At 39.8% G+C, this 27,801-nt stretch overlaps 1 protein-coding gene across 4 annotated transcripts; it reads right to left on the minus strand.

Annotated features, from left to right (window-relative positions):
* Positions 1-240: 240 nt before the first annotated feature.
* Positions 241-26,794, minus strand: SUV39H2 (SUV39H2 histone lysine methyltransferase). Of its 4 annotated transcripts, none has more exons than XM_070381919.1 (6): positions 26,630-26,794; positions 23,802-23,947; positions 9,461-10,132; positions 7,409-7,555; positions 5,625-5,754; positions 241-4,805 (listed from the first exon to the last, which is right to left on the minus strand). In XM_070381919.1, the coding sequence occupies exons 1-6, from the start codon at positions 26,658-26,660 to the stop codon at positions 4,699-4,701; spliced, it is 1,233 nt and encodes a 410-aa protein (XP_070238020.1). In that variant the 5' UTR covers positions 26,661-26,794; the 3' UTR covers positions 241-4,698. The 4 variants fall into 4 exon arrangements, with proteins under 4 accessions (XP_070238020.1, XP_070238019.1, XP_005894907.2 ...); XM_070381918.1 differs by lacking the exon at positions 26,630-26,794 and adding an exon at positions 26,243-26,619; XM_005894845.3 differs by lacking the exon at positions 26,630-26,794 and adding an exon at positions 25,776-26,179.
* Positions 26,795-27,801: the final 1,007 nt, after the last annotated feature.

The raw sequence follows: 27,801 nt of genomic DNA on the forward strand, positions 1-27,801 counted from the left end.
CTATAACAGATTAAGTTTAGAAAAATAAGGATATGGAAGAACAGAATGGCACCCTCAACCAACTGGATTTAACTGATAAAAGTACACTTCACAGCAGAATACAAGCTTTTCAAGTTCACACAGGACGATGTTCACTGATGGATCATATCCTAGGTCATAAACACACTTCAAACTTAAATAAGCTTGAATCTATTACTATAAACTGATGGCTACAGAAGAAAGTCAGCCCTTTACCTACCTCAGGTGTTCCATCATCTTTAAGAATATTGGGGGAAAGACAGTGGTAAAATTAAAACCTAAAGAAAATACTTAAAAGGCATTCAACCTCTTTAAAATCCACCAGTAGGTTATGTATGTGCATTTAATATACTCATTCACAGATATTCATAAACACTTTGGTTTGCTGATACTTCATATTAAGAAAGCAAAAGCAGAGCTTTGACTTAAGTGGAGTCTTTAAAAATCAATTTTCAGATCAATGAAACTGAAATGCATTATCACCATGCTGCATTGTAGATAAACCAAAAATAAGTACTGAATCCACAAGACTCATTAAGGTTATAGGACAGAATCAGTGGGAGAGGAGAATAAACTGGGTGTTCAGAGGAGCCAATACCAAGTGGACCTGGGAAGCCAGCCCTCTCACTTGTCCAGAAGGGAATTTTCCATTCCCAAGTGTTGGGAGAAGGATAAATTAGCCCGTGTCCATTTACACGGGAGGAAAACTGGACAGTGACTTTTAAGTTTCAACTAAGAAACTGGCACCAGAGAGGGGTAACCCAACATGATAAGGCTCAGGGCCGAGGGTTGGGGGCCTGGTGCTACTCCTTTCTGTTCTTTGAGGAATATGTTGAATCATAATTTACAGCAAGTGTCTCTGTCCTAAATTACTCAACAATTAGTTTATTAATACGTACACCAACAGAAACTGGGCTGAGCATCATAATATAGCTGCTGGCGAAGGAGCTGAAGAATGCAGAGTTTTAAGGGGACACGGAACCTTTTTTCTAGCTCAGATGCTACCCTGAGTTTTTTATGAAATACACTCTACAGACTCAGTGTGACTGGGGAAGAATTATATATTATTCTATTTTGCACAGCTCCCCTGTGAGTACCATTACCTAAATTCAACGTGAATATAAAGTCACTAGAGACTACCAGTGGCAACTATAAAATGTTTAACTCTCAACTGGCCTATTACAGGAACCCAGAGACTTCATTTTTAATTTTTAGCTCTAAAAATTAATTATACTTCATTATCATAAGTCACATAATCAAATGTAACTACTGTATACATTTGTACATACTCACTGACCATTAAGACTTCATCTTAACAGCTTATGATCCAAGGTGGATGTTCAAAACATGCCTGTAAACATTCTTCTGAATATATTTGTAGTATTTTATAATCACCATCAATTTAATATTCCATATGGCCATATATTTATTGTTTTATATGTGATTCTAGCATAATAAATGCTGGCTGAATGTATTTAATGGCTAAGAGTACTACAACAGACTTTGATCAAAAACCCTGCAGTGATCACCAAATATTTTACAGTACAGAATTACAGCTAATACTGATATATGGTACTTCCTTTGTAACAAGGCTTAATTCTTTCACATACTTTTTACTCCTCACAACCACCCTATGAGGTAGGCACACTTACCATCTGCATTCACAAAGGAGAAGGCTAAGGCAGAGGGGTTAGTTCATTAGTAAGATGTGAAGCCAGAACTCAAACAAGACACTCAGGCACCCCAGGCCATGCTCTTAACCACTGTGCACTAAAGCCTCTCAAAAAAAGCATAAAAGTGGGTAAGATTAATTACACTGGCTGTTTGAGTTTTACTTCAAGAACTGTGATGTATAAGTGAAAAAAGTTTCAAAAATGCCAAGCTATATTATCACAAAAGAAACCCATGGCTAGCCACATTTCTTTAGGAATCCAGGACTTTGCAGTTTGTTTAAACTAACAGTAGAAACTGATTAAAAAAAAAAAAAAAGTCTGCCTGAAGCTGGTCAAATACATTAAAAGCAGTCAAGTGTAGTTTCTGATTGGGGGATGTTAATGTTAACCGCAGCAGTCTAAGCCCATTTCTTCAGTGTGTTTAGGGAAGACAGCACCAACCTCCTCGATTCATGAGAAGCACAGGAGGACACACGTAGGGCCTAAGACTTGCTCAAAGGTTATCAGCTCTAATTCTAAAATTCCTCTGCACTTCCAGGCAGAACTTAGCAAAATTGTTTAAGTACTTGGTGACTAATGCTCAAAAAATTTAAGCATCCATCTACCTTATGCTAAGTACAAAATGGTACTTTACTATTCAAATGCATGAGCCATGACAATAGAAAAACTTTCTTAAAAGTAATATTTAAAAGAATGGTATAAACCTTTGGTTAATCTCAGTAACAGGTACTCAGGAATGCATCAATAATTTTCTGCCCCTTTAGCTTTACTGAAAATGACAGTAAAATATTCAGAAATACAGCTAAGGCATAATAAAAGAAAACCAAATGCTAAACTACATTTATTTTGCTAAGAGAAACTGCTTAACTATGAGTAAGTGCAGTCTAGATTTTGTGCATATGTGGGGAAAAAACCCTGAGCTTACCAACTATGTGTCAGAATCCTTTTCTGTAGATACTGAAAACAGTGCTATCAATACAACATGAACAGTGGATTAATTTACAGCGTTAACTTGATTTAAATATTGTAAACTTGATCTAAATATTACCCTTGCATATTTGCTTGATATTGAGAGAAGAAATTCTGACAACTTAGGAAACAAGTAGCTAGATGTTGACTTAAAATAGTTAAAGCTCCTAACAGCTTCATTTAGTTTCTAGTATTTTACTGCTTAAGTTCAGCTTTTTTAACGACTCACGGTTAATGCGGGTATTTAAAATGTCAAAAGCTCATTACATTTCTATTATAATAAGGACCAAATGCAAGTTTACCGAAAATAGTCATTTTTCCCTTTGTTCTCCAGCTTTACATTTCTTTAACACAGAGTAGACAAGATCAAATAACTAGACAGTAAAACACTGACCAATGTTACAGCTTGAACCTGTGAGAATTATAATTCAAAGTAAGTCTGGCCCCTGGGGGCAGCTGTAAATTTGTGACTTTTTTTAAAAACATCACTGACACCTTGTGACTTTTTTTTTAAATCAAGAAATGGCACTAAAAAAATATTTTTTTCTTTGACGCCTCCAAATTTTGGTATGCAGATATACTCCGAGGCTCCAAACATGTAAACAATTCACCCTGTACTATGAAAAAGCCAAGTCCTGTGACAGCAATATTAACAAAGTGCAGCTTCTCCCAAGAAGAGAAGTTAAGGATTAAGATGTGAAGTGCTGCATCCCTGAAGTCAGCTCAGTTTTACCCAAGGGCTCTGCGGGTCAGGAATACCAACAGCCAGACTCAGCTGCTGTTGCTGTCACGTTGGACACCATGTCCCAGGATCTGAGGGAGATGAAAATAGTTTTTTTCCCAACTTAGGTTTCACTATGTAGGAAAAAACAAACAACCCCCTCGCCCCAAACAATAAATATAGTCACTTCAGTCTTCAGAGTTCAAGTAATAAATGGTCTCGTAATTCAGACACACTTTGGCCAAGCCAAGTTTAGCTTTATCACATTAAAAAATTTCACGTATAAAATAAGTATCTGTTCAAAATATAGATCAGGTCTTAAGAAAGGCATGCAGGCCCTTTATTAATTATAAAAATAATTAAATTTAGTGGCAAGGAAATGTTAAAACTACCTGAAATTCAGAAGATGCAATGTTAATTATTGTGTGGAACATTATCATTACATACAGCTGCTCTAAAGAGATAATCTTGTTTTTACTGTGGAGACCAGAGGTATTCAGCAGAGATCGCCTGATTCATATTATCAAGAGGGTCCTATAAAGTGCTCCATCTCCCCTGCTTGGTGCTCCAAAAGACCCTCATGGCCCCATGCCCCATCCTTTCTAAGAAGTGCATCAGCCAGCCATTCTAGAATTTTAGGTAAACTTCAGATACCTCTCCTCTACAAGATTAAAAAATCTTTTACTGGTTCAGATATCCACTCCTCCTACTGGTCTAGATTGCTTCAAAGTATTAAATCAAGCTGTAATTAAATTTTTTTACATTTAATTTTAGACCTTAAATTTCTATATCATTAAGATACCAATGTTTTAATGAAAGTAGAAAATAGAGTATAATTCAGTATCACCTATTTGTCTCAAATACAAGTACAAAGAGTTGTTAAGTAGGTAAACAGGAATGACAATAACAAAAATAGAACTTGTGTATTTGTCCAATTCTAAATTCAAGGTATATGGCAAATTGAATGTTCAATCTTAGCAACTGTTACATCATCAGTTTAACACTTAAACACTGAAGGAGGCATTTCTCTATATTCACATAGACTTCCTGTTAAGTATATAGTTGTTGATTTGCAAACAGTTTTCCTTTCATGTTTGGTATCTAACCACTGAATATGTATATGTAGAATTAGTCTATGTGACCCCCACGTTCCTCTCTTCAAAAGGATCAGTAACGCATTTGGTCAATAGTCTGAAAGGTAAATTGTAAATCAACGTAGTGTATAATCTTGATAATATGAAAAGAGTCCAAAATACTTTTAAAATGTTAACATTAGAAAAAACACTATAATCGTCATAAGTTCTATTTCCTGAAAATTCAGTTGAGGTAACCTCTGCAAGTCACAGCTCCACATTTGCACACAGTTCTGGCCCTCTTTTTGGCTGGGCTGTGGTCAATAGAATCTGAAGATACATCTCCAGAACCTGGATACATAGAAAAAGAAATACAGGAGAAAGAGTTAAGACAATTCATAATGAGTTTCAAATTTTGTATCAGTTACAAGTAAGTGTGACTATTCAGAGACAAATCATTATGAAATGTCATGAAAGGACGGTGTAGGCTAGTCAGAGGTAAAGTGTTTGTTATTACCCGATGTTTATGAGGATGGATTTGTGAAATGATGAAACTTACTAGTAAAATTCAATATACAAGCATTTCATAAATTTCTTAAGAGCCATAAAGCAAGGTCAAATAGTAACAATATGTAAAGGGCATCATACTTAGAAAAACAGTGTTTTCTTTCCTAAGCAAAGAAGACAGTAAAGCACATAAAATTAAGTGTTCACAGGAAAGCAAAGAGAATTCAATGTTCTTTTTAAAAGCCAGATTCAAGTAGAAATGGAATAAGCTCATATATGATTTAATCATATTTTCAATCTTTTGAATATACATCTTAGTAAACATTCAGAAATGTAAGGCTGAAAATTTTTTAAATTCAAGTAATACTGAAAAAAGATCTTATAATAAATAAGCTTCTATGTGGAAGTTCTGAAAAAAGCAGGCAGCAATGTGATGTAAAGAAACAGCATTACTCAGCCCCCAAGGTAAGGCAGACCTGGATTCTAGCATTAGCTCTATCAGATTAGCTTTGTGCCCTTGATGGAAAAGACCAACTCTTATAGCCTTTTTTGCCCCTTTCTATTTAGTTAGTATTTAGTTTGGTTCAGATGTTCTAAAGTCTTCTACTCTAATTAGATTTTTCACACTGAAGTTCCATCAAAGAAACTATTTGAAAATCATACCTTTCATTTGATAATCAAAAGTGAGCTCTTCTCCAGCATTGATAGTTCTCGTGGAAAATAATGCTATTCGGGGAAGACGGGTATCGAGGTTATCAATGAAAACATTGAACACCTGAAGGTTTGGGTCACACTAAAAAGGAACATGAGATCCCACTTAAGTAAAAATGACATGAATAAGCTCTTCTATATGCTATGTAAAATCATTAATTTCCCAGAGTATTAGTGTTAAATTCTATGAGAAATTAAGTGGCTTACTGTTTAGAGGGTTTTGAGGCATGCACACTGAAAAAGTGTTCCCTTACAGAAAATTTCAGACATAAACCTAGAGAAAGTAAGTTCACATACATCCACTATGCAGCTTCAAGGACTATTAACGTTTTTGTCATTCTAGTTTCATCTAATCCCAACTTCTTGTTTCTGGAGAATTTTAATGCAAGTATTAGATAATATCATTTCACCTGTAAATATTTTAGTAAGGCATCTATATATTTTCTGCTTGTTTCTAAAATTTTTAATATTTTTGGAGAATGTTTGACAGCAGTAACTAAAATCATGGGAAGTAAAACTGCAGATAAACAGGGACTACTGTATCAAAAGTTTATTGAAAAGCCTAGAAACAGTCAAAAAAGGCCCACACAGAACATCTAGAAATAGATTATTAAAAGTAAAAGATGCTCTAGTAAGGCTTAAAGAACTGCAGTAACTGTTCTTAAAATATCAAATCATGCAATTTCATATTGCATGGAGTTTCACTTCTTAAAACTTTTGATTGGAATTATTCATCATTTTGAGAACTCTACACTAAATTCTATAATATGCAAGAAAGATCCAGTGAATTATACTAAGAAATAAAAATGACTGTTTAACTGTCCTTGAATAGAGTAACTATTTTGAAAGCATTTTGATTTTATCATTAAGAAAAAATTAAATGTTTAAGCAAACCAGAAAACTAAAATGTCAGAAGGTCTCTGATATTTCAGTACTCATCATAAACTAGTTTCTTGGTATAAAACCCAATAAAAGATTATCATGGGCTACGTTCCTTCTATGGCCAACTGTAAGACTTACTCTGTGAGATACATTTTCCTTATATCTATAAAATGGAGACAATGCCAATCTAACAAGCCTAAAACTTTGTTATCCATTGAGCACTAAATAGGTGTCTAGTAACTCCTAACCTCCCTTATAGTTTTTATAGAGTGTAGTTTTTTAGAGTGTAAGTTTCTGGAGTTAAGGTTCTAACTGTATTCTAAATTTGTTTCAAATAGGAATTGAGAATACTAGTTCATAATTTGGAAAAGTAGCCCTAAATACTTCAGTACTCAAGAAATCCTAAAATTTTATAAAAATGTTAACATGTTTACATTTTAAGAGAACACAGCAGTCTTTCTTTAGTCATACATCCTAAATTTAGCTGTATTAACATCTGTAACCCATAAAGCTGTGTTAATTCTTCAACATTTTACCTCTTTACTCCTCTGGTGATTAATTTCCTTCTCTATATGAGGATAATACCTATCTTATAAAGTTGTTGGAAAGTTTAAATGAAGTAATACATGTAAAGATTCTTAAAAGGGATAGTATTTGGTATGCACCTTGATGAATTTTCCTAAAAGAGCAGTAATACCAGGAATTAACAGAAAAGGCCCTTGTATAAAAATACTTTGGAAATAATGAAAAAGTATATAATTATCCCTCAAGTACAGAAAATCTTTTAAAACAGTACTAATTAGTCCTGTCTGTAGTAAGTGGTCCTAGTCCTGTCTATAATAAGTATCTCTTACACTGTGATTCACAAAATGAGACACATTTCCATATCGAGCTGCATCCACTGTGAATTCATCAGATTCATAGTCCAGATCAAAGAGATACGTGATTCCTTTGTTGTCATATAACTGGCCACGTCTCTCAGCTTCCTCACTGGTGATCACCTAAAAAGAAAAAACTGTATTATATAGCTGTTGCTGAACTGAAGAAACATTCATCCATAAATCTATTAATATATTAATGGCCTTCAAGTACATAAAAAGAAATAAAAGTGCCATCAAAATAAACATTTACCATAAACTATTCTAGAAAAACTAGATGAAAAGAGGTGGGGAAACGAGAGGAGAAAATGAGGGTGCTAAGTATGACTATTTAAATGAGAATTAGGACAACCCAACAATTATCAAGCTGAAATAGTATACTACTTTGGTTCTAATTTATTGATATGTTCAATATATCAATACAGGAGCTACATGATAGCTCTCTGTAGAACACACCAGAATGTAAAGAACTAAGTTTACAAGTAAGTATCTGTGCTCTAAAGCATAATTTTCCTATAATTAATCTGTGTGTAGTTACAAACAGAAATTAGTTGCAAATACAGGAGAGAAGGTATGTTAAATCCACAGTTAACTATGGCAAGTTTAGTTTTGTAGAACAGGTGGTTTTCATGAAATTCTGCAACTCATGACCATCATCTATACAGTTCCGCTCTGAAGAACACAGCTTCACCACATGCTCAGATTAAGAAACCAAAAATGTCTCAAGTGATTCATGGTGGCAACCAAATTCAGCTGCATTTATTAAACTCAAAAAGAGAATGATTTGATTATACGAGATCCAGTCTCCTGAATAAGTGATTTATAATAATCTGCCGTTGTCTAAAAATTTAAGGATCAAAATAGGGATGCAATTTAACCTGAGAATTCTGAGTGAATGCAGATACTTAAAGGTGATCCAATTCCAAACAACTTCTAAAATATCTGAGTTGACAACCCCAGATATGCAGTCACACTTGTATTTTTCTAGCCATAGCCTCTCCCACCATTCAGTCTGGGGAAGAATGGTGCAGGGGTCAAAATTCTAGAGCCTTGGTTTTGAATCTTGGTTCTTTGTTACTATTAAGTGACCCTGGGTGAGTTGCTTATTTTTCTCTGTGCCTCAGTTTCCTCCTGTATAATAACGGAGAGAATGCTACCATGTCATAGAGTTGTTGACAGAATTCATAAGTTAAAACACGAGGTACTTAGAATAGTATGCAGTGAATACTATCTTCTGTAGATCTACATTGCATGTATAAAAACAAATTTGCTTAGTATTTGGTAATTTAGAGAACAGTCTTTGTAGCTGAGTTACAAAGGATTCGGACATTCCTTGCTGGCGGGTGCAATACATGTTTTTATGTATATTTTACAGTGCTTGCTCATAAAACGTCCATTTACTCTACAGTCTTTCCTACTGATACAAAACTGAGTTTTGCCGACTACACATAATCATATTTGGTCAAATGGATGAAGTGAATTACAATTTAACAGTTTCCGGAGCCCAGCCTGGTACTCTGTGATGACCTAGAGGGGTGGGATGTGGGGAGGGAGCCGCAAGAGGGAGGGGGTAGGGATACATATATATATGATGGATTTGCGTTGTACAGCAGAAACCAACACAACATGGGAAAGCAATTTTCCTCCAATTAAAAAGTAACCACCCCTCTGCCCCCAAAGTTTCCAAGTCAGGATGTTTTTAGATCTGATTTTCAAAATTGTCTTAGGACTCTTGTGTAAAATAGCTGTCATATTTTCAAATTTACAAATGCCAGTTCAGTGACTATGACTGGGTGTTTGTTGAAAGATGACTACTACATTTGTCATTATATATAATTTTTTGATTCATATTCAAGTTTATATTTTTAATGATGCCAGTGAACCCTTCTTTCAAACCTGAAATTTGTACATATTTGCAATGATAATATCAAAACATATCAAATGTTTGTCACAGAGGTTAAAAAGGCAACTTTTCAAAAGCATAAACCTTCCTTGTACATTATCTGCTATGAGAGAAGGTGAACGTACCTCTCCAACATATTCCATGACAAAACTCATTCTTTTAATCTTCACAAGGGTTTTTACACCCCAGCCACAGCCATTGCTAGTTCGAAAGATGCAAAGTGAATACTGTGTGCCTTTTTGTACGATCCTGTTGGGACAGTCGGGTCCACATTGACACCTTGAGTTGCACTCGTAAATGGGGGTACCAGGTGGGATTTTAATTTGTTGATTTTTATTATAAGCCAAAAGAACTCCAGCTTCAGCAGGACAACATTTTTCAAAGAAGCAATCTGTGCATGAACAACCAAAGGTAGCTTCATTTACTAAGCTGATTCCAGGAGCTGGTTTGTATTCATTAATGTAGTAGAAGTCTGAAGGGGGCCCCTCTAAGTCCACAGTATTTTCAACAAAAATCATTCCTTTGTGAGTCTTCCTTCTGTTGAGTTCATCCTGCCATCTCTGCAGGGCTATCCTTTGTTTAGCCTTCTTTACAATGTATTCAGCAACAGCAGGTTTCAAGGCTCTGTGATTTTCTTTTAGAGTTATTGCTTTGCCTTTCTTTACCTGAGATAAATAATTATGCTTGTCATTAAAGAACTGCTGAAGTAGTAATGGGCACTTGAGATTTTGCAAAGGTTCCCAAGTATTTGTAGAATCTGGCCATCCTTTCCATTTTACAAGATAATATTCCATATCCTTAAAATATAAAAGAAAATGCAAATCAGATTATGACATATCCATTTATCAAAAATAATTTAATATCTTGAAGGGTATTCATTATTATTTTTCTTAAAAAAGTTCATAATACACAGTTACAGATTACTAGCAGATGAAATACAAATCATAAAATAAACCTGTTTTTCTTTACATTACATAAAATATGTACAGAAAACTTAGATATAGCATTATGTTTGACTGCAGGCAAAAGAGTCACACCTGGAGAAAGATAAAAGTAATGAAATTCATGAATATGTTACCAGTGATCAAGTTAAACAAAACAGTATTTATCTTTATATGGAAATAAGCTGTACCAAAATGAATTTATGACATAGGTCAGTGGCTTGCTTGGCCAGCACAGCTGCAGACACCACCCTCTAAGGTCTGTAATAACCGGTTCAATGGACATGAACTTGGGCAAACTCCAGGCGATAGTGAGGGACAGGGAGGCCTGGAGTGCTGCAGTCCATGGGATCACAAAGAGCTGGACGCGACTTGGTGACTGAACAAGGTCTATAATTTAATATTTTACGCTGGATATGAGGGTAGTTCTTTTTCATTAATGTCCAGGACACACCTCCCTAGATTTTCTAGAGTGAACTGTCTCCGTCATTCCTGGCCGAGGTCACTACTGAATGTGGCTGGTCCAAACTGAGATGTGCTCTATGTAATAAACACTGCACTTCAAAGACTCAGCACAAAAATAATGTACACTATTTAATTTAAAAACATTGATTATACATGGAAATAATATTTGGGGTTAAATGTATTATTAAAAGAAGTTTCACCTGGTTCTTTCCATTTTGTTTAACACAGTTACAAGAAAAGTTTTTTTTAATTATAGTTGTCCTTTGGTATTCACCAGAGGATTGGTTTCAGGACCCCTCTCGGATAATAAAATCCACTATGCTCAAGTCCCAGATGTAAAATGGCATAGTATTTGCATACAACCTACTTGTATACTTTAAATCATCTCTGCTGCTGCTAAGTCGCTTCAGTCGTGTCCGACTCTGTGCGACCCCATAGACGGCAGCCCACCAGGCTCCCCCGTCCCTGGGATTCTCCAGGCAAGAACACTGGAGTGGGTTGCCATTTCCTTCTCCAAAGAAATCATCTCTAGATCTAATATAATGTGAATGCTATATAAATAGTTGCCAGCGCACGGCAAATCCAAGTTTTGCTTTGCAACTTTCTCTTTTTCAAATATTTTCTCTCTGAGGTTAGTGGCATCCTGTGGTGCAGAACCTGGGGATACAGAGGGCCGAGTGTATACACCTGTAGTTTGTATCATATTTCTATTGAACAGCACAATTCCAGAGACACTTGCCTGTGGCTGGATTAGGTGACAGGCCCTCAAAGCACCAAAGATCAAATATTTTGATTTATCCTTCAGACTGCTGTTGGTCACCATGGTACCTGAAATCCTGCTTTCTCACCCCAGGAGTCAGGCCGTGTCTTCTTCCGAATGCTGTATTAAGTTTCTCTTTAGAAACGTAGTCTAGTGTACGTGCATGTGTGCTAAGTCGCTTCCACTGTGTCCGACTCTGTGCGACCCCATGGACTGTAGCCCGCCAGGCTCCTCTGTCCATGGGATTCTCCAGGCAAGAATACTGGAGTGGGTTGCCATTTCCTCCTCCAGGGGATCTTCCCAACCCAGGGATCGAACCTGGGTCTCTTACATCTGCACTGGCAGGCAGAAGTCTAGTGTACATGCTGTACATAATAAATTATTCAAGTAAAGTCTCAATTTTCTTTGTTCTCTAGAATAGCGAACATATACCTATGAGTGCTAGGGTAAAATGTCTTCTGAAATATAAAGTAATTAAACTGCATTCTATGGTTTTTAGTTAGCATTTTAATTCATAGATATTGATAAAAAAATTAACTGGGATACATTTGATTTCGCCTGAAATTTTAAATAGAGGTTTTATTATAAAATAAGGATGTCTTACTAGTTCTAGTTTATATGACCTGGCAGGTCCAGAAAATGTACTGAGGCATGATGGGGTGAGGAGCATTAAGGCAGCCTTGCAGGAGCTCACCTGGCTAGTCAGGGAGCTTATCTCCATGTTTTATTATATTCTACTCAATACACAATAATGCTTGTTAATGAAAAGAGCTCTACTTCTTTGTGAAATTGGTAAAAATGTTTAGTCAAAAAAAAAAGTGATTAAATTATGGCATGAACATATGCCCCAAAACTGTACTTCTATGAAAAATATATTATGATTCCAGGGCAGAAAAAGCCTAGACATATTGAAGTGTTAGTCAAACTGGCTCACTAAAACATAACATGGGTTTCTCCCTCCTGTCAGGTGACTACAATTTGCAATGTTGTTAGCAGATATATGCTCAATAACAATGAGGATGGTTTGGCACCATGTAACATTACCTATTCCCCTTAATTATAAATAAAAGTTACATTTTTCTGATTCCAAAATAAAACAGTGCAACCCTGGTCCTCTTTTTTTTTCCTACCATAGCCCTGAGTTATACACCAAAAGTTGCCAGCAAACAATGAAAGAAACACTAAAAACACTAAGCCACTGAAGTCCGCTTTCTAAATAATGCATTGTTCAATGATGAGTCATTTGCATTTTTAGTGATTATTTTGTATGTTAATTACATTGTATCTACTTAACTTATGGATGGTAAAGGTGCTTCTAAAGTATGAATGCAGTGTAAATACAAGTAACATTTTATTTCTATTTTGTAGATTTGTCTTACATTTTATAAGAATGAAAATTTTACTTTTTATATATATGTCTCATTTTACTTTTTATATAAAAAATTTCCCTTTTTAAAAAATAAAATAATTTTATACAGAAATCAGTTTGACTTAAATGCAATGACTTCAATACCCTAAACTCTCAAATAAAAGTCAAAAATTTCTTAAGTCTCACAGGATGTCAATATCTTATTCAGACATGCAGTCAACTCTTGATTACCTATAAAAATGGAGTGGAGTCATAAAAATGATCCATTAATCACTCCTGTATAATTTGGAATGCATCACATGAAATTTTTTCTTCAAGACATTTTCCCCCACTATATTTGGCTTAGGTTAAATTCATTCAAATATCTTAGTGTCTATAATGAGCATATGGAAGTTCAGTCACTAGGGGGCGGGATGAGATGTAAGATAGTATTAGCCTTTAAGTGTAAAATCTCATTGGGAAAGGAAGGCAGTAGTATGTAAAATAAAGAGCGATGCAAGGTGGCACAACTTTAAAGGCCAAAAAAAGTAAGACAATAAATACCACTAAAACATAAAGAAGGAAATCAATATAGGTCAATGAGAAAAAGGCACAGGAAGCAGAACAAACTACGCTGTGAAAGACTGATAGCGTTTGTTGGGCAGGGCACAGGGCAGGCAGGATGAGAAACACAAGCGAAGCTTGGAGCTAAGATTTGCATGAAGTATCCAGAAAACAGTGAAGAGACAGATTTAGCTAGCTTTGAGGTTGAGAACACTGAAGCGAGAGATTAAACTGCAACAGCAAGGGAAGAGCAAATTTGGGACAGCCTTGAATACCTGACTGAGGCATCAGAGCTTTATTGTAGGCTAATGGTTTTAACAACTCAGAAACCACGGCGTTTCTGTAGGAAGTGTCATTCAAAATAAATATTTAATTTTATCTTGTCTACTAGAACATTTTACCAATCTTCCAACTGTCAAGCCAACTCAGTCCTCATCTGACTTCCTTAGGCTTTGGTATCATAGTTCTCTCTTCATTTTTGTTCCTTCTCTGCCTTCTTTGCTGAGATCTCTGCTCATCACTTAAAACAATGTAGTCACTCAGGATTCTGTCCTTGGTCCCTTTTCACACTAAAGTGTTTGTCTCTTTTGAGAATCTCCAGAGAGCTACAGACTTTCCCCTATCAAAAGTTACATGTATGATACAATGGGTAATTTCAGGATATTTGGATTCTAGTCTAAGAATTCTTCCTCTAAATGTTCTCTCTGGGCAACCTCATTACTCCAACGGTTTTAACTGTACGCTGACACTCCCAGAATTTGAGCTGCAACCCCATGGAGTCAGTGACCTACTAGATGTCCTGTAGGTTCTTAATCTACCCACAGGGAACTCACCACTGCTGTTCCTAAGCAGTTCCCCTCTGTATTCTCATCAAAGCAGCCTTAACCTCCTCTACCTGGTCACACAAGCTGCAAATCAGGAGGTCAATCTCATGTCTTTCTTCCCTTCAATCCCCCATCAGCAAGCTTCCTTAGATCCTTTCACCCATCTCTATTAACATAATGCTATTTACTTCAAGCCTTCAGTCTTGCCCAGATTATGGCACTGATCTCCTACTGGTTTCCCTGCCTCCAGACTAACAACAATCCATCTATCCTTCTCTACTAAAGTGTAGATTTTTAATAAAAACAAAAAGCACCCCCCCACCACAGTACCAGTCATTCTGTTATTTTCTTGCTTAAAATTTTTAATGGCTTCCCCACTGCCTAAAGAATTAAACTCAAACTTCCAGTTATAACAACAATTATTCTTGACTGGGTCTTTGATGCTCCCCTGACTCAGTGTTCCAATATGGCCCCATTCACACACCACCCTCTAGCCACACTGAACTGCTGTCTTCCTACCTTTACGTTGCTCTGCTCACAGTTATTTCTAGTTAGAATGTCTGCTTCCATTTGTCTACTGAACACCTATTTCAGTCTCATCTTTTCTGTGCAGAAAAACTCACCCATTTTTAAAACTCAGCTCAAATGTCATCTCTCCTGTGGAGTCTTCCTTGCCACTCTTGCCCAAGGTGGACTGATTATTGCCAACTTGTGTTCCCATTTCTAATAGAAACTATTGGGTTAGCCAAAAAGTTCGTTTGGGTTTTCTGTACAATCTGATGGAAGAACCCAAACAAATATTTTGGCCAAATCAATACTGGCCAACTCATTTGCAGGAGGGTAGCAATCTTATTCCTGGTAGCCCTAGCACCAAGCAGAATTCCCCACTATGTCCTAGGCACTTACTAAACGTTTCTGAATGTGTAACAAAAACTGTGACTACTAATATGTATGCAGTATTAAAAAATCACAATAGTAACCATATGAATCCTTAAAAGAAATACAAGCTGTTCAACTTAACCTGAAGATAACAATTCATGTTTTTTTTTTTTAATGTCTGTTAGTATCTGTTACCTGTTGCCTGTAGCCAGTAAGAGGTAGCAAGCACAAACTCTTTAAAATGCATATATGTGGGAGCACAAAAAAGAAAAACAATTAAAATCTACCTCTCATTAGCTAATTTTCCCCTGCAAGTTTTGAGATCATAATATTCAATATTAATGGTAGAAGAGCTGCTGCTGCTAAGTCGCTTCAGTCATGTCCGACTCTGTGCGACCCCATAAACGGCAGCCCACCAGGCTCCCTCGTCCCTGGGATTGTCCAGGCAAGAATACTGGAGTGGGTTGCCATTTCCTTCTCCAATGCATGAAAGTGAAAAGTGAAAGTGAAGTTGCTCAGTCGTGCCCGACTCTTAGCGACCCCATGGACTGCAGCCTACCAGGCTCCTCCGTCCATGGGATTTTCCAGGCAAGAGAACTGGAGTGGGGTGCCACTGGTAGAAGAGCATGAATCTGAATATGAAAATCACACAGTTACATGGGAACACAGTTTGAGAATTATTCTGGTCAATGGAAAGTCACTGGATTTTCGCACTACTAATTGAGAGAGTGTACGTATTGTGAGGAATGGGTTAGAGGCCCAAAACTGACACAAATGAATAACATGACCCTGGAAAAGTCCTTCTTGGAGCTCTATTTTCCTGACCTCTACAATTTAGGTTTTAGTCTAATGATTTCTATTATTCCATTTCTTAACAAACCACCCTAATTGCAGTTGTCTTTAAGGAATATGACTATGCTGAAATGTGGATATTTTGTTAATATGTGTCATTCAGTCTAGTGCTAGTCCTAGAGACAGAGAATGACCTGGAAACTTTAAGAAGTCAAACCTTTATGTAATATTTCTTTAATATTTGATTCCTAAGGACTTCTTCACTAATGAGCTGAGTTTGTCAATAAAGAGCACCCAGTTTTGTCACAAATTTTTCTGCATGAAGGGGCAACAATGGCAAACATGTGGCATTAAAAAAAAAAATCACATAGCACCGAGACTCCAGTTCACATCCTTTGAGTTCCACTGGACCCCAACAGGAGCCCATCTTGGTAACTGTCCCGTTGTTCCCCCAGCTGGTATTCCTTCCCCGTCCTGAGTTGGCTATTCCAGACCTTCTCCATTTTCTTCCAGGTCCCTATCCCCCGCCTCCCCCCTAGTATTTTTGGGAGCACATAGCCCTGACTTTCGACTTTCCATCCTTCCATGGACGTGGAACTAGAGACGAAGGGGACCAAGGATACGGCAGGAGAGATGCCCTTCCTCCATCAATGCCTTCCCTCTCCTGTCTCTTCAGTTTCTTGCTCTCTCCTGATTTTCACTAGCATCTGACTCTCCCTTAATTTTTTAAAAGCAAAATTAAACCTCCTTTGAGATATAAATGCTTGAATAAAGAGGGGACCTCTAAAAGATATGATAAATTACTAAAAGTTTAGAGATCAGAGACTAAGGTCAAGGAGTGGAAGATTTTTTTTTTTTCAGTATAAAATGCTTTATAACATTCAATTTTAAAATTCACATTATCTAGTCAGATATTTTTTTAAATCAAATTATCAATACTCTTAGACCCTACACATCCATATTTGAAAGTGAGAGTTCTTGAAGAGTTGCCCACGCTACTTGACCTTACTTTCTCGTTTCCAACTTATTCTTTAATTCATTCTATTTTGGCTTCTTCTATCCAAACCACAGAAATGCTCTCAGGGCATCAGCGACCTGTCCACTACTCAGTCCAGAGGGTAACGTTCTACTTCTGCTTTGACCCCGCTGGTCATGACTCTGTCTTGCTGACAAGAACTGCTCCTCAGGCTTCCGTGGTTTACTCTTCTGATTCTCCTACCTTTCTTGCCAGGTTGTGCCTGTCCTTGGACAGCTCTTCCCTGTGAGTACCCCTTCCTGTTCCTCGATCTTGGCTCATCTCCCATTTTTTTTGCGTGGATTACTGTAATGGGCCTCTTATCCTTTCAATCCACTCATTGTGCAACAGCCCCCTTCCTGACCCCTCTCTCCCATGTTACTCCCCTGATCAGAACTTAGAGTCAAAAATTCCTCTCTCTGTCTACAAGAAGTGGCACTTTCTGGGCCCTGCCCCATCCTTCCAGCCGCATTTCAATCCTTCTGGCTTATTATGTTCCATCCATACTTCAAAGTCTTTGCAGAAGTCAGGCTCTCTTCCGACTCAGGACCTTTCCCCATTATCTCTACACCCTTTAGTACTAAGTCTGAAATCAGTTCCTCATGGACAACTGCCTATTCTCTCCAGGATGAGTTACAGCCTTCTGTTACACTAGCCTCATCTCAACTATTATTCAGTTCTTGGTACAGTGATAGTTAAGGTTTTTCTACATTCACCAAAAGGCAAACTCCATGACATCAGGGACCATACTTCTGTGTCATTCACCACTGAGATTGCTAGTGCCCAGGGTGTGACATGATAGGTGGTAGAAGACTGGAGAAATATCTGTGGGTTAATGAAGGGGTAAGTGTACCCAGTCCCGGGGCTTCAGTCCCCATTCTTCCACCAATCACTTCAAGGGCCATGGCACCAGTCAGTTCTCACTCTTGATTTAAAGCCACATTTCCAACCACCTGTCTTCTTCAAGTTGGCTTAGAGGGTCAAGAGTCTGCCTGCAATGTGGGACACCTGGGTCTGATCCCTGAGTTGGGAAGATCCCCTGGAGAAGGAAATGGCAACCCACTCCAGTACTCTTGCCTGGAAAATCCTGCGGTCGGAGGAGCCTGGTAGGCTACAGTCCATGAGATCGCAGAGTTGGACACGACTGACCGACTTCACTTCACTTCACTTCCAACCACCTACTGGTTCAGCTCACATTTAAATGTTCTCAACCTTCTTCTCCAACCTCAATCTGGCCCCCTATCCTACTCCTCCTTATACTAAGCCTCATCTTCCTGTATTCCTGGGTCTTGGTGAACAGGACTACCACCAACACCACTGCAAGCTTTCCAGTGCTGGATCCCCAGCCAACACCTTGACTGCTAAACCACAGACTGAAATTTTACATCCTTGATAATTAAGCAAATCATCTACTTCTTTTCATCTTGATTGTTACTACTTTAGTTCAAACACAATCACTTCTCGCCTACATTACAACAGCCTTTCAGAACATGTAAGCTGTACATGTGTCATTTCCCTTCCTGCTAATCCGCTCTCTCCTGAGAAGAGAAAACCCTCTGAATATAGTGTCACTTTTTAGAACCAGATGATGCTCTCTGCAGTAGGATGGCTGGAGTTCCTTCACTTGTCTCTCACCATCTCCAAATCCCAGATCCTTCCCCTCCATTCTCTGTACTAAAGCCTTAAGGAAAGACTCCATTCAGTGTTACGAGGTCCCAGCTGGATGTTATCTGTTCCAGGAAGCCTTCTCTGAGTCAGCCTAGGCCTTCCTCCCATCAATCGTGTCAGGATGTCTGTCTTAGCGCTTACTAGTCTATACAGCATTGGATGGTTTACTCATCAATCTTGTTCACTGGGCTGTGAGTTCCTTAAGATTCGGGACCATTTCTCATTAATTTTTATGTTCCCATTGCCTAATGTAGCACCTGATACAAAGAAGAATCTCAAATGTTTACTGAGTGAGACTACAGAAAGATGAATCGGCAGACATCAGTCAGTAAATTGGTGCTGTCATTTAAGCATGAAGCTATGAAGACATGGTCCAAAGGTCATTGTGAGGACTGGAGAAACCACTGACATAAAAAACCAATTCATCAACCATGAACTAAATACCCACTGTGTACTACGGTTTATAGTAAGACATAGTCTTGGCCCTCAAATCGTTGATAGTTAAGCAGGGAAGGTATGAAACAAAGCCACAAAATGGGAAAAGTTTTAGAATAATGACAAAAACAGTGCTTATCCTGAACATAAAGAAAGTAATTTTGCTGAGATGAGCAAGGAAGGAGCCTCTGTGGTTGGTGTAACCTTTCAGCTGAACTTTGCAGGCATGCAGGATTTTGCAAAGGAGAGAAGAAAAACAATGTTTCGGAGAGAGAAGTGGATGAGAAAAGTCAAAAGGCACCAAGGTGCATGATGTGTTCAGGAATTAGAATATAAGCTCTGTCTGTTGTTAAGCTAAATTCTCAATGCTCAGAAGACTGCTCAGCTCATACTACACATTCAGTAAGCCTTAGCTACATGGAAGAACTTTCTAGCATATCAGTGCGGTTGGGAAGTAGGATATATTACAGGAGATGAAGCTGGGAAGGGGTTTGGAGGCCCGATGACAGAAAACATCAGTCCAAAGGGACTCAGCTTAGATTGGCAGACACCAGGGAGCCACTGAAAGGGCTAAAGGAAGGTCCTAGTGCAATCAAAGCTGTGTTTCAGAAACTAATGACTCTGAAGAATATGCTGCTGAACAATCTCTTTTATGAGTTAAATGGAGGGGAATATTTAAGAAAAGGACAGGGTCATAAAATCTCTCACCTGCCCTGACTGTAAGACAGAGAGACACAGACAGAAAAGGTAGAAATATACTGAAGTAATACTGGCTTACAGACTCAATAACCTGTGTTAGGCAGAAGAAGTGAGGGATAAAAGTGGGCTGTCGAGGACATACGTGCAGGAAGCGTGCTTATTCCAAAGTAAGAATCCAAAAGGAGAAGGTTGAAGGACAGCAAAAGTTACCCAAACTGAACTGTAAGACTAAGAATTTTGAATAAGAAAAAAGATTGGCAGCTCCTTCAATGTAAGCACAGATTCCTTGGTAATTAACTCTCTATTAAAGTGGATCAGGAATTAACAGCAAAAGACAGAGACATATGGTCTCTAAGAGGTAGAGACCATATAATCAGATGACCTATTAGATTTAGAGGGTAGGGAGAAAAGAAGAATTTATAAGGATAGGTCACTGTGAAGATTATAATTCGATGAAGCTAGACAGGGGACACTAGATCAGGATGCAGGTTTGATGGGGAAAATGGGTATAGATTTGAATATGTTCAGTGTGGTTACCTAGAAACTGGGTGCCCAGTTTGAAATGAAGCTCAGAAAGAACACAATGCCTCACAGAGATTTGAGGGTCACTAATACTTTTGCCTGGAAAATCTCATGGACGGAGGAGCCTGACAGGCTGCAGTCCATGGGGTCGAGAAGAGTCAGACAAGACTGACTTCACTTTCACTTTCCACTTTCATGCACTGAAGAAGGAAATGGCAACCCCCTCCAGTGTTCTTGCCTGGAGAATCCCAAGGACAGGAGCCTGGTGGGCTGCCGTCTCTGGGGTTGCACAGAGTCGGACACGACTGAAGTGACTTAGCAGCAGCAGCAGCCAAATCAATGTAAGTAGAGACCACCAAGAAGAGGCCGTCCACAGAGCAGATTCCAGGTGAGAAGAGGGCCGAGGAGAGAGCCTTGATGAGTACGTATCGACATTTCAGAGGAAGGACAGGCAAGAGACAGCAAAGGAGCTTCAGACAGAACGTTAAGAAAAACTGGTGGTGGAAAGAGTGGAGATTGAGGTGAGAAACCATGACAGCACATGCTGCTCCCACATGACAACCACGGTCAGTCTGCTAACAGAAACCCTATGAGGTGGTACTGTCCATTCATCTCAGGGAAGAAACTGAAGGAAAGAGAACCAGGTAATATATTGAAGGTCATGCAACTAGTACATGGAAGAGGCGGAATCTGAACCCAGGCAGTCTCTCCAGGACAAGAGGTTCAAGGAAGAAAGAGTAGCCAACAGGGTAGGATGTTGCAAAGAAGGAGAACAGATCTGAGGTCCTCAAATGTGGCAATTAGGAGGTCACTGATAGGAGCATAAATCAAAATGGAGTGGGTTAAAAAGTAAGACGGGAAACAACAAGCAAGCTACAGCACAAACTTTTTGCAATCTGTGTATCTGATAAGGGACTATCTAGAATATACAAAGAACTAGTACAACTCAGTAAGAAAAAGACAACCCAATTCAAAAAAAATAGGTAGGGACCTCCTTGGTGATACGGTGCTGAAGAATCAGCCTACCGATGAAGGGAACACAGATTCCATCCCTGGTCCGAGAAGACCCTACATGCACGGGGCCACTAAGCCCGTGCACCGTTAACCCTGAACCTGTGCCCTAGAGCCTGGCTCCACGACAAGAGAAGCCACCACAGTGAGAAGCCTATGCACCTCAACTAGAGTAGGCCCTGCTCACAACTAGAGAAAGCCTGCACAGCAACGAAGACTCAGTGCAGCCAAAAAGAAATAATAAATTTTAAAACCTTTAAAAAATAGGTAAAGGATCTGCATAGATAGTTCTCTAAAGAAGATACACAAATGGCTATCAGCACTGGAGCAGATGTTCAGCATCATTAGCCATCAGAGAAATGCAAATCGAAAGAACGAGATGCTCCACACCCACTAGGACAGCTATAATCAAAGTCAGATAACAGGTATTGGTGAAGATGTGGAGCAATCAAAACCTTCATACACTGGTGGTGGGAATGTAAAATGGTGAGGTCACTTTGGAAAACAGTTTGGCAGTTCCTCAGATGGTTAAACCACAGAGGTACCATATGACCCAACAGCTCATCTCCTAGGTATATATCCAAGAGAAACAAAAACATGCCCACAGCAAGACTTGCACGTGAATGTTCATAACTTTATCTATAACAGCCCCCGACAGAAACAACCCAAATGTCCATGAAGTAATGAAAAGATGAATCAAATGTGCTATGTCCATATAATGACATATTTGGCAATAAAAAAGGTACTGATATATGCTACAGTATGAAAGAACCTTGAAAATACTATGCTAAGTGCAAGAAGCCAATCATAAAGGACCACATACATACTATATGATTCCATGTACATGAAATGTCCAAATAGGGACATCTGTTGAGACAGAAAGTAGACTAGTGGTTGCTGAGGGTTAATGGGAAAAAGATCTGGAGAGGTTTGGGGGGTGATGGCTAAACAGTATGGGGTTTCTTTTTAGGTTAATGAAAATGTGCAATCACTGCTACAACTAATTTTAGAATAATTCTGTGAGTGTGCAAAAAGCTTTGAATTGTACAGCTTCAACTGGTGAATTGTAGGGTATGTGAATCATGTATCAATAAAGCTGTATTTAAAAGTTGATGGGAAATGAAGAAGAAGGAAAAGATAGGAAATGCTTGAGTGGGGATGCAAGATCAAAGAAAGATTAGGGAAAATCTGATTTATCAATTAAGATAAACCAGTGGAAAAATAGCACTTGATTAAAAAAAAGACATCAAAGATTAAGCAAAGTTCTGAAAGGGATGGGCAGGGGAAAAAAAAGAAAAATAGGTGCAACCTCTGAACAAAGATAACTGATGTGAAGTAAGTTGAGAGTTCATACTTGAAGGATCCAAAGAGGTAGAAGTCTGCAGCTGAGAGGGTGAGGGACAGAGTAAGAAGTCCAGAAAAGTTATAACTGGGAAAACTGATGACAAGAATGGAAGAAGCAAGCGAAAGATAAAAGGCTTGTCCAGTGGCACTGAGCAGTGTGAGAACAGAAATAATATATAATGGAGCCACGAAGTGTGACTGTATGACCCCTGCAGCTATACTAGCCAGGCAAGAGTTTAGAAACTGAAATGGCAGAGGACTGGGCTGTTTGGGGGTTGAAGACTACAACCCTGAGTACAGAGAGTGCTGACAGTGTAGGTAAAATTTGGTTGTTGTTTAGTTGCTAGGTAGGTGAAATGCTTCATCACAACATTCCACTGAGTGAGGAAGCCAGTGAGACCAAAAGAAGATGGATGTTTCAAAGGAAGAATTTGATTTAATGGCAGAATCCATATGGAAGATGAAAGAGAAGGAAAACAAGGAAACAGGATTTGATTCATTCATCCAGAAGAACTGACAGATGAACAACCAGAGTTCTTACAGAATAGGTAGGCAATGGAGAGATGAATTACTAGAAAGTATATGGTAAAGTTTAGATTGTAAGAGCTTCTTGAAGAACCCTGTCATTTTCAAGAGAAACAGAAACACAGGGAGGCCCAGGGAAGTTAAATGACTTTTCTGGAATCACAAGGTACTAGACAAAGGCTAGAAATGACTGAACTCCAGGCTGTCCTACTGCAAAACAAAACCTCATTGCTATCTGGAGTTTGACAGGACGGCAGGAAATACAAATGGTGATGCTTCTTGAGATTTGGTAACATTAAAATTGGCTTGAATTTCTAGGTTAATCTCAGGTGATAGTGGGGAAATATGATTCAGGAACAAAACGAATGACAGGAGAAGCCAATCTGAGCTAAAACATTTGCTCTGGTAATCCACATGGAGATAATCAAGAGTTGGATGTACAATGACATAAGTACCTTGAAATATTTGAATGTAAGAACATTTTATGCTTCAAAATCCTTTCAATGTTAGTTGGCAAAACAGATGACAGGACATATAAATTTATCATGGCTAAGAATTGTAACCATTAAGAAGAGCTTTGCTTACTTTTAAGGTTATTTTTATGCTACAGAAATATGAAATACTAAAGGGAGGTCTGATTAGGTCTTTTTTAAGGGTCTAGATATTTGCCTTACCTTTACTACCTTGTAGTCACACAAGTATTCCACCTCATAATTGTTTAGATTCCTTTTGGTGATTCCAATCGATTTACATGTGAGCTTTTCTTTTCTACATAATTCCTGAAGAGTATCAAGTGAAACTAGGCAAGGCACACACCAAGCTACAATAAGAAAATAGAATTCTTTACTAATGAAATAGCTACTCAATTAAAATAAAACAAAACAAAAAATCTTGACTTCTATATCCCCACCCTTCAACTGGCAATTTTATAAGACTAAAAATTCAAGAAACCATTTACATGTCTAAGAAAATTTAACCACTTAAGAACTATTTTAGTAAATATTTCTTCCTGGATTTTCTCATGTGTCTCTGCCCTACTATATCAATTTCCACTAAGCCACCTGAACAAAATGTTTCATGTCTATAAGCTTTCATAAGATTACACATAGATAGGCTGGGATAGTATTTTTAACTTTTCATTGTATTCTATATAGAACTGCTGTTTTAGTCAAATGTAGACCTCAAGCACAAAATTATTAGTTAGAGATACATCTTAAATATATTCAAAAATAATCTTACATTGTTAAAAAGTAATTTTCCCTTTCTCTTTGTCCAGCAATAAGAACTGAAATCTAATTCTATAGTTATATACTCGTGACATCATATGATCCACTTTTCCTATTTGAGAAGGTTGTATGAAATTTTAACTTCAATTTTGCCCATGCAGCAATGTAGTTTAGCAAGGTAAATTAACCCAAGGACTACAATAAAATAATGAAGAGTATATTGAGTTTTGTAATACTCACTTCCTGTATTGTTTTCAAAGCCAAGGATGACAATACAGAGTATTCAATTTACACCAAGCCTGAAGAAAATTACATACACTCATCATCAACCTTCTAGAAGCCAGTAACAGTGCTGTGGAAGAGTCTACCCTCAAATTCCTGTTAAGGGTATGCCACCACACTGCATTAAAAACAGGTTAACACAGAGTGGTGATCCAGCGGCTAAGACTCCAAGCTCCCAATACAGGGGCCCAGATTCACTCCTGGTCAGGGAACTAGATCCCATACGCTGCATCTAAGACAGAAGATTGGTGTACCTCCAACTAAGACCTGGCACAGCCAAATTAAGTAAATAAATATATTTTTTAAAATAGGTTAACACAAACTGACGTTTAGAAACACAGAATAAACTTGGCTTTCCGGCTAGTGCCACGAGAAGCACCAGAGAGGATCAAGGGTCCTCTGTTCCAGCCCCCGCGAGGCCCCCTAGCTACATGACTTGAGGGAGGTTTCCATCTTTCCGGGTTTCAGCTTCACTGAAAAAAATGTGAGGGCTGGAGTAAACTGGGAGTAAACCAAACAAAACCCATCAGTAAACGCACGCTTTACTTGGCAGCTCTCCAAGGTAGCTGTGATAACCTTTTGGGTTTGGAGGTAATTTCCCAGGAAGAGAGAAGAGCTGTTCCTAGTATACCCGTTCCTCGCCCTCCCAAATTCACCCAGGGGTCTCATGATCAGAAAACCTGAAATATGATTTCCAGCCGCCCCACCCCCCAAAAAAGAACTCAGTTCTAGATCAAGAAAGTGAAATGTATTTTTCCCCCCAAAATTTGAGGGGTGGTTTGGGGGTAGGAGAGTAGTGGAAATACAAACCACCCCTTATGTCCATCCCTTCCATTTAAAAAGCCTCAGGATGTTTTGTGTAGAGTTAACCTCGTTATGCTGATCACCTGGACTTTCTACCCAAGGTGTATCTGTCTGCTATTCCTACCAATTTCACTTAGTGCAAGTAACAGAAGAATTCAAGACGCAACCCTCCACGGAAATGCTAGTTTTCAGAGTAAGAAAACTTGGAACACACGACAGCGCAACCCCCCTGGTAACCAATCTGACTGTCTCTAATAACGTAGAAAGAGAATTCACTGGGAAGAGTAAACATTTCATGACCACCACAAAAACTTGACACTGGAAGTTCACACTAACCCCTAGCGGAGGAAAAGTTGGGCGATAATGAGTCCATAATCCAAGCGGAGAGGCGCAGTGCTGGAAAACACCTTTCCGATTCAGAAGGCATTGAAAGTTCCAGTCTTGGAGCGCGCGCACAAACACACGTTCAGCACCGAATTCTTTGGCGACCACAGAAATAGCACGCAAGTTCCCTCCCGGCGGGGATGACGATTCCCGTGAGCCAGAGGCTAACGCCTCCAGTACCCACTTAGTGGGACTTCCTCCAAAGGGTCCTCCCCGTACGTCCGAATCGGGGTACATCCTCACTCATTTCCTTTCTTAGCCTTCACACCTCTCAGCCCCGACCTCTCTCTGCTCCTCCGACACTGAAGTCACACCCACACCACCGGGATCCTCCTGCTCCCAGTTCCAAAACCAGCCCGACCGCAAACGTCCCGCTCAAACCATCACAAAGGAGTCGCGCCCCCCTCGTGTCCACGGACCTCGAGGCGCGCAAGGATCCGCCGTAGCCACCCGCATGCCCCCAAACAGCGGACGGGAGGGGTGGGGTTTCTGGGCCGGCCAGCGGCGGGGGCTGGGCCGCCGGGTCCGTGGGACAGCAGCGGAGGGCGGGGGCCGGGCCTCGCGAGGGCCGGGCGCGGGAAGAGATTGCGGGCAGCAGGCGGGCCGAGCCGCGAGGAGGGTCAGGGGCTGGGGGCAGGGAGGAGCCCTCGGCGCGCGTCTGGGGGCCGCAGTGTCAGCCGCGCGGAAGGCGGTGTCTCGCCGCGTCGAGTTGCGGCCGGCCCGCGCGTTCCGACCCCGCTTCCCGGGCCTCGGGAGTTTGCCCGGCGGACAGGGGACAGTGCGGGGCGCCGCTCTCCAGCCCTCACCTCCTGGCGCCTCGGCCCCGGCCGCCGCCATCTTGAGGAGCTTTCATTCAAACTGGCGCGGTCTGACGGGATAGCTCAGTTGGCCCAACGCCCCGCCCCCGCACAGCCCGCGCGGAACTCGGGAGCCCGGGCGGGGGCCTAGAACCCGCGAGGCGTCCTGACGTCAGCGGCGGCCGTCCCAGCCGCGGCGGCGAGTGCGCCTGCGCCCCACGTCTTTCGCGGGGACCGCGCGGACAGGGGCGGGGCAAGCGGTCGGAATCTGGGAGCGCTTGCTTAGGTGAGCGGCCACCTGCCCTGGCCTGGTTGGCTGACCGCCTAGTTCAGGGAACGGGCATCAGTCAGGCTTTCCTACAGTAATTATTTCTTCTGCCTGGGCGCTGGGTGTGCAATGTGCAGAATTCCAAGCGCAATGTACGTTTTTCCCCTCATAATTGTTCCTCAGCCACCTGAGCCCAACAAACCCTTGTTTCCTTCTAGGCTCTGCCTCTAGATCACACGTTCCCAAAATTGGCTATACATGGGGACCCCTTGGAGGTTTTGTTTTTTGTTTCAGTCTCGGAGATTCAATAGGAATGGGGTGTAACGGGGACATTGGAATTTTTAAAGCTCCCCAGGTGATTCTCAGTGTGCAATTTGAAACCACTGGTCTAGATCAGTGCTTCTCACACCTGAAAGGGCATAGGAGTCATCTGGACATCTTGTTAACATGCAGATTGGAATTGGCGGTGGCGGTGGGGGGGCGGGGCGCGGGTGGGCGGCGAGCTGGGCTGAGATCTGGAGTTCTGTTTCTGACTAGCTCCCGGGCTAAGCCCCACGCCTGGGGGTGGCGCCTATCCTTGTAGCCGGGCTGCAGGACGCCCAGGTACTCATACCTGGACCACACAGGTCTCCACTCCCACCCCGTCTCCATCCATCCATCACACCGCATCCATGGTGACTGATGTAAACAATCTGAAGCAGAAATCTTCCAAGAGTAAATCACAGAAGTTCGGTAGAAAGCCGTTTGACGTCTACCAAGGATTTTTAAAAGCAATTTATGTAAAATACGAAAAGATTTTAAAGCATCCTAAGTTTGCGATGTTGAGAATAAACACAGAACATTAAAGGAATTAATTTGTTTTGATTACATTATGAAATACTGTCAAGCCATTAAAGATGTTTATGAAGCCTTT

Source organism: Bos mutus, chromosome 13 (assembly GCF_027580195.1).
Source record: "Bos mutus isolate GX-2022 chromosome 13, NWIPB_WYAK_1.1, whole genome shotgun sequence".
Lineage (NCBI taxonomy): Eukaryota > Metazoa > Chordata > Mammalia > Artiodactyla > Bovidae > Bos > Bos mutus.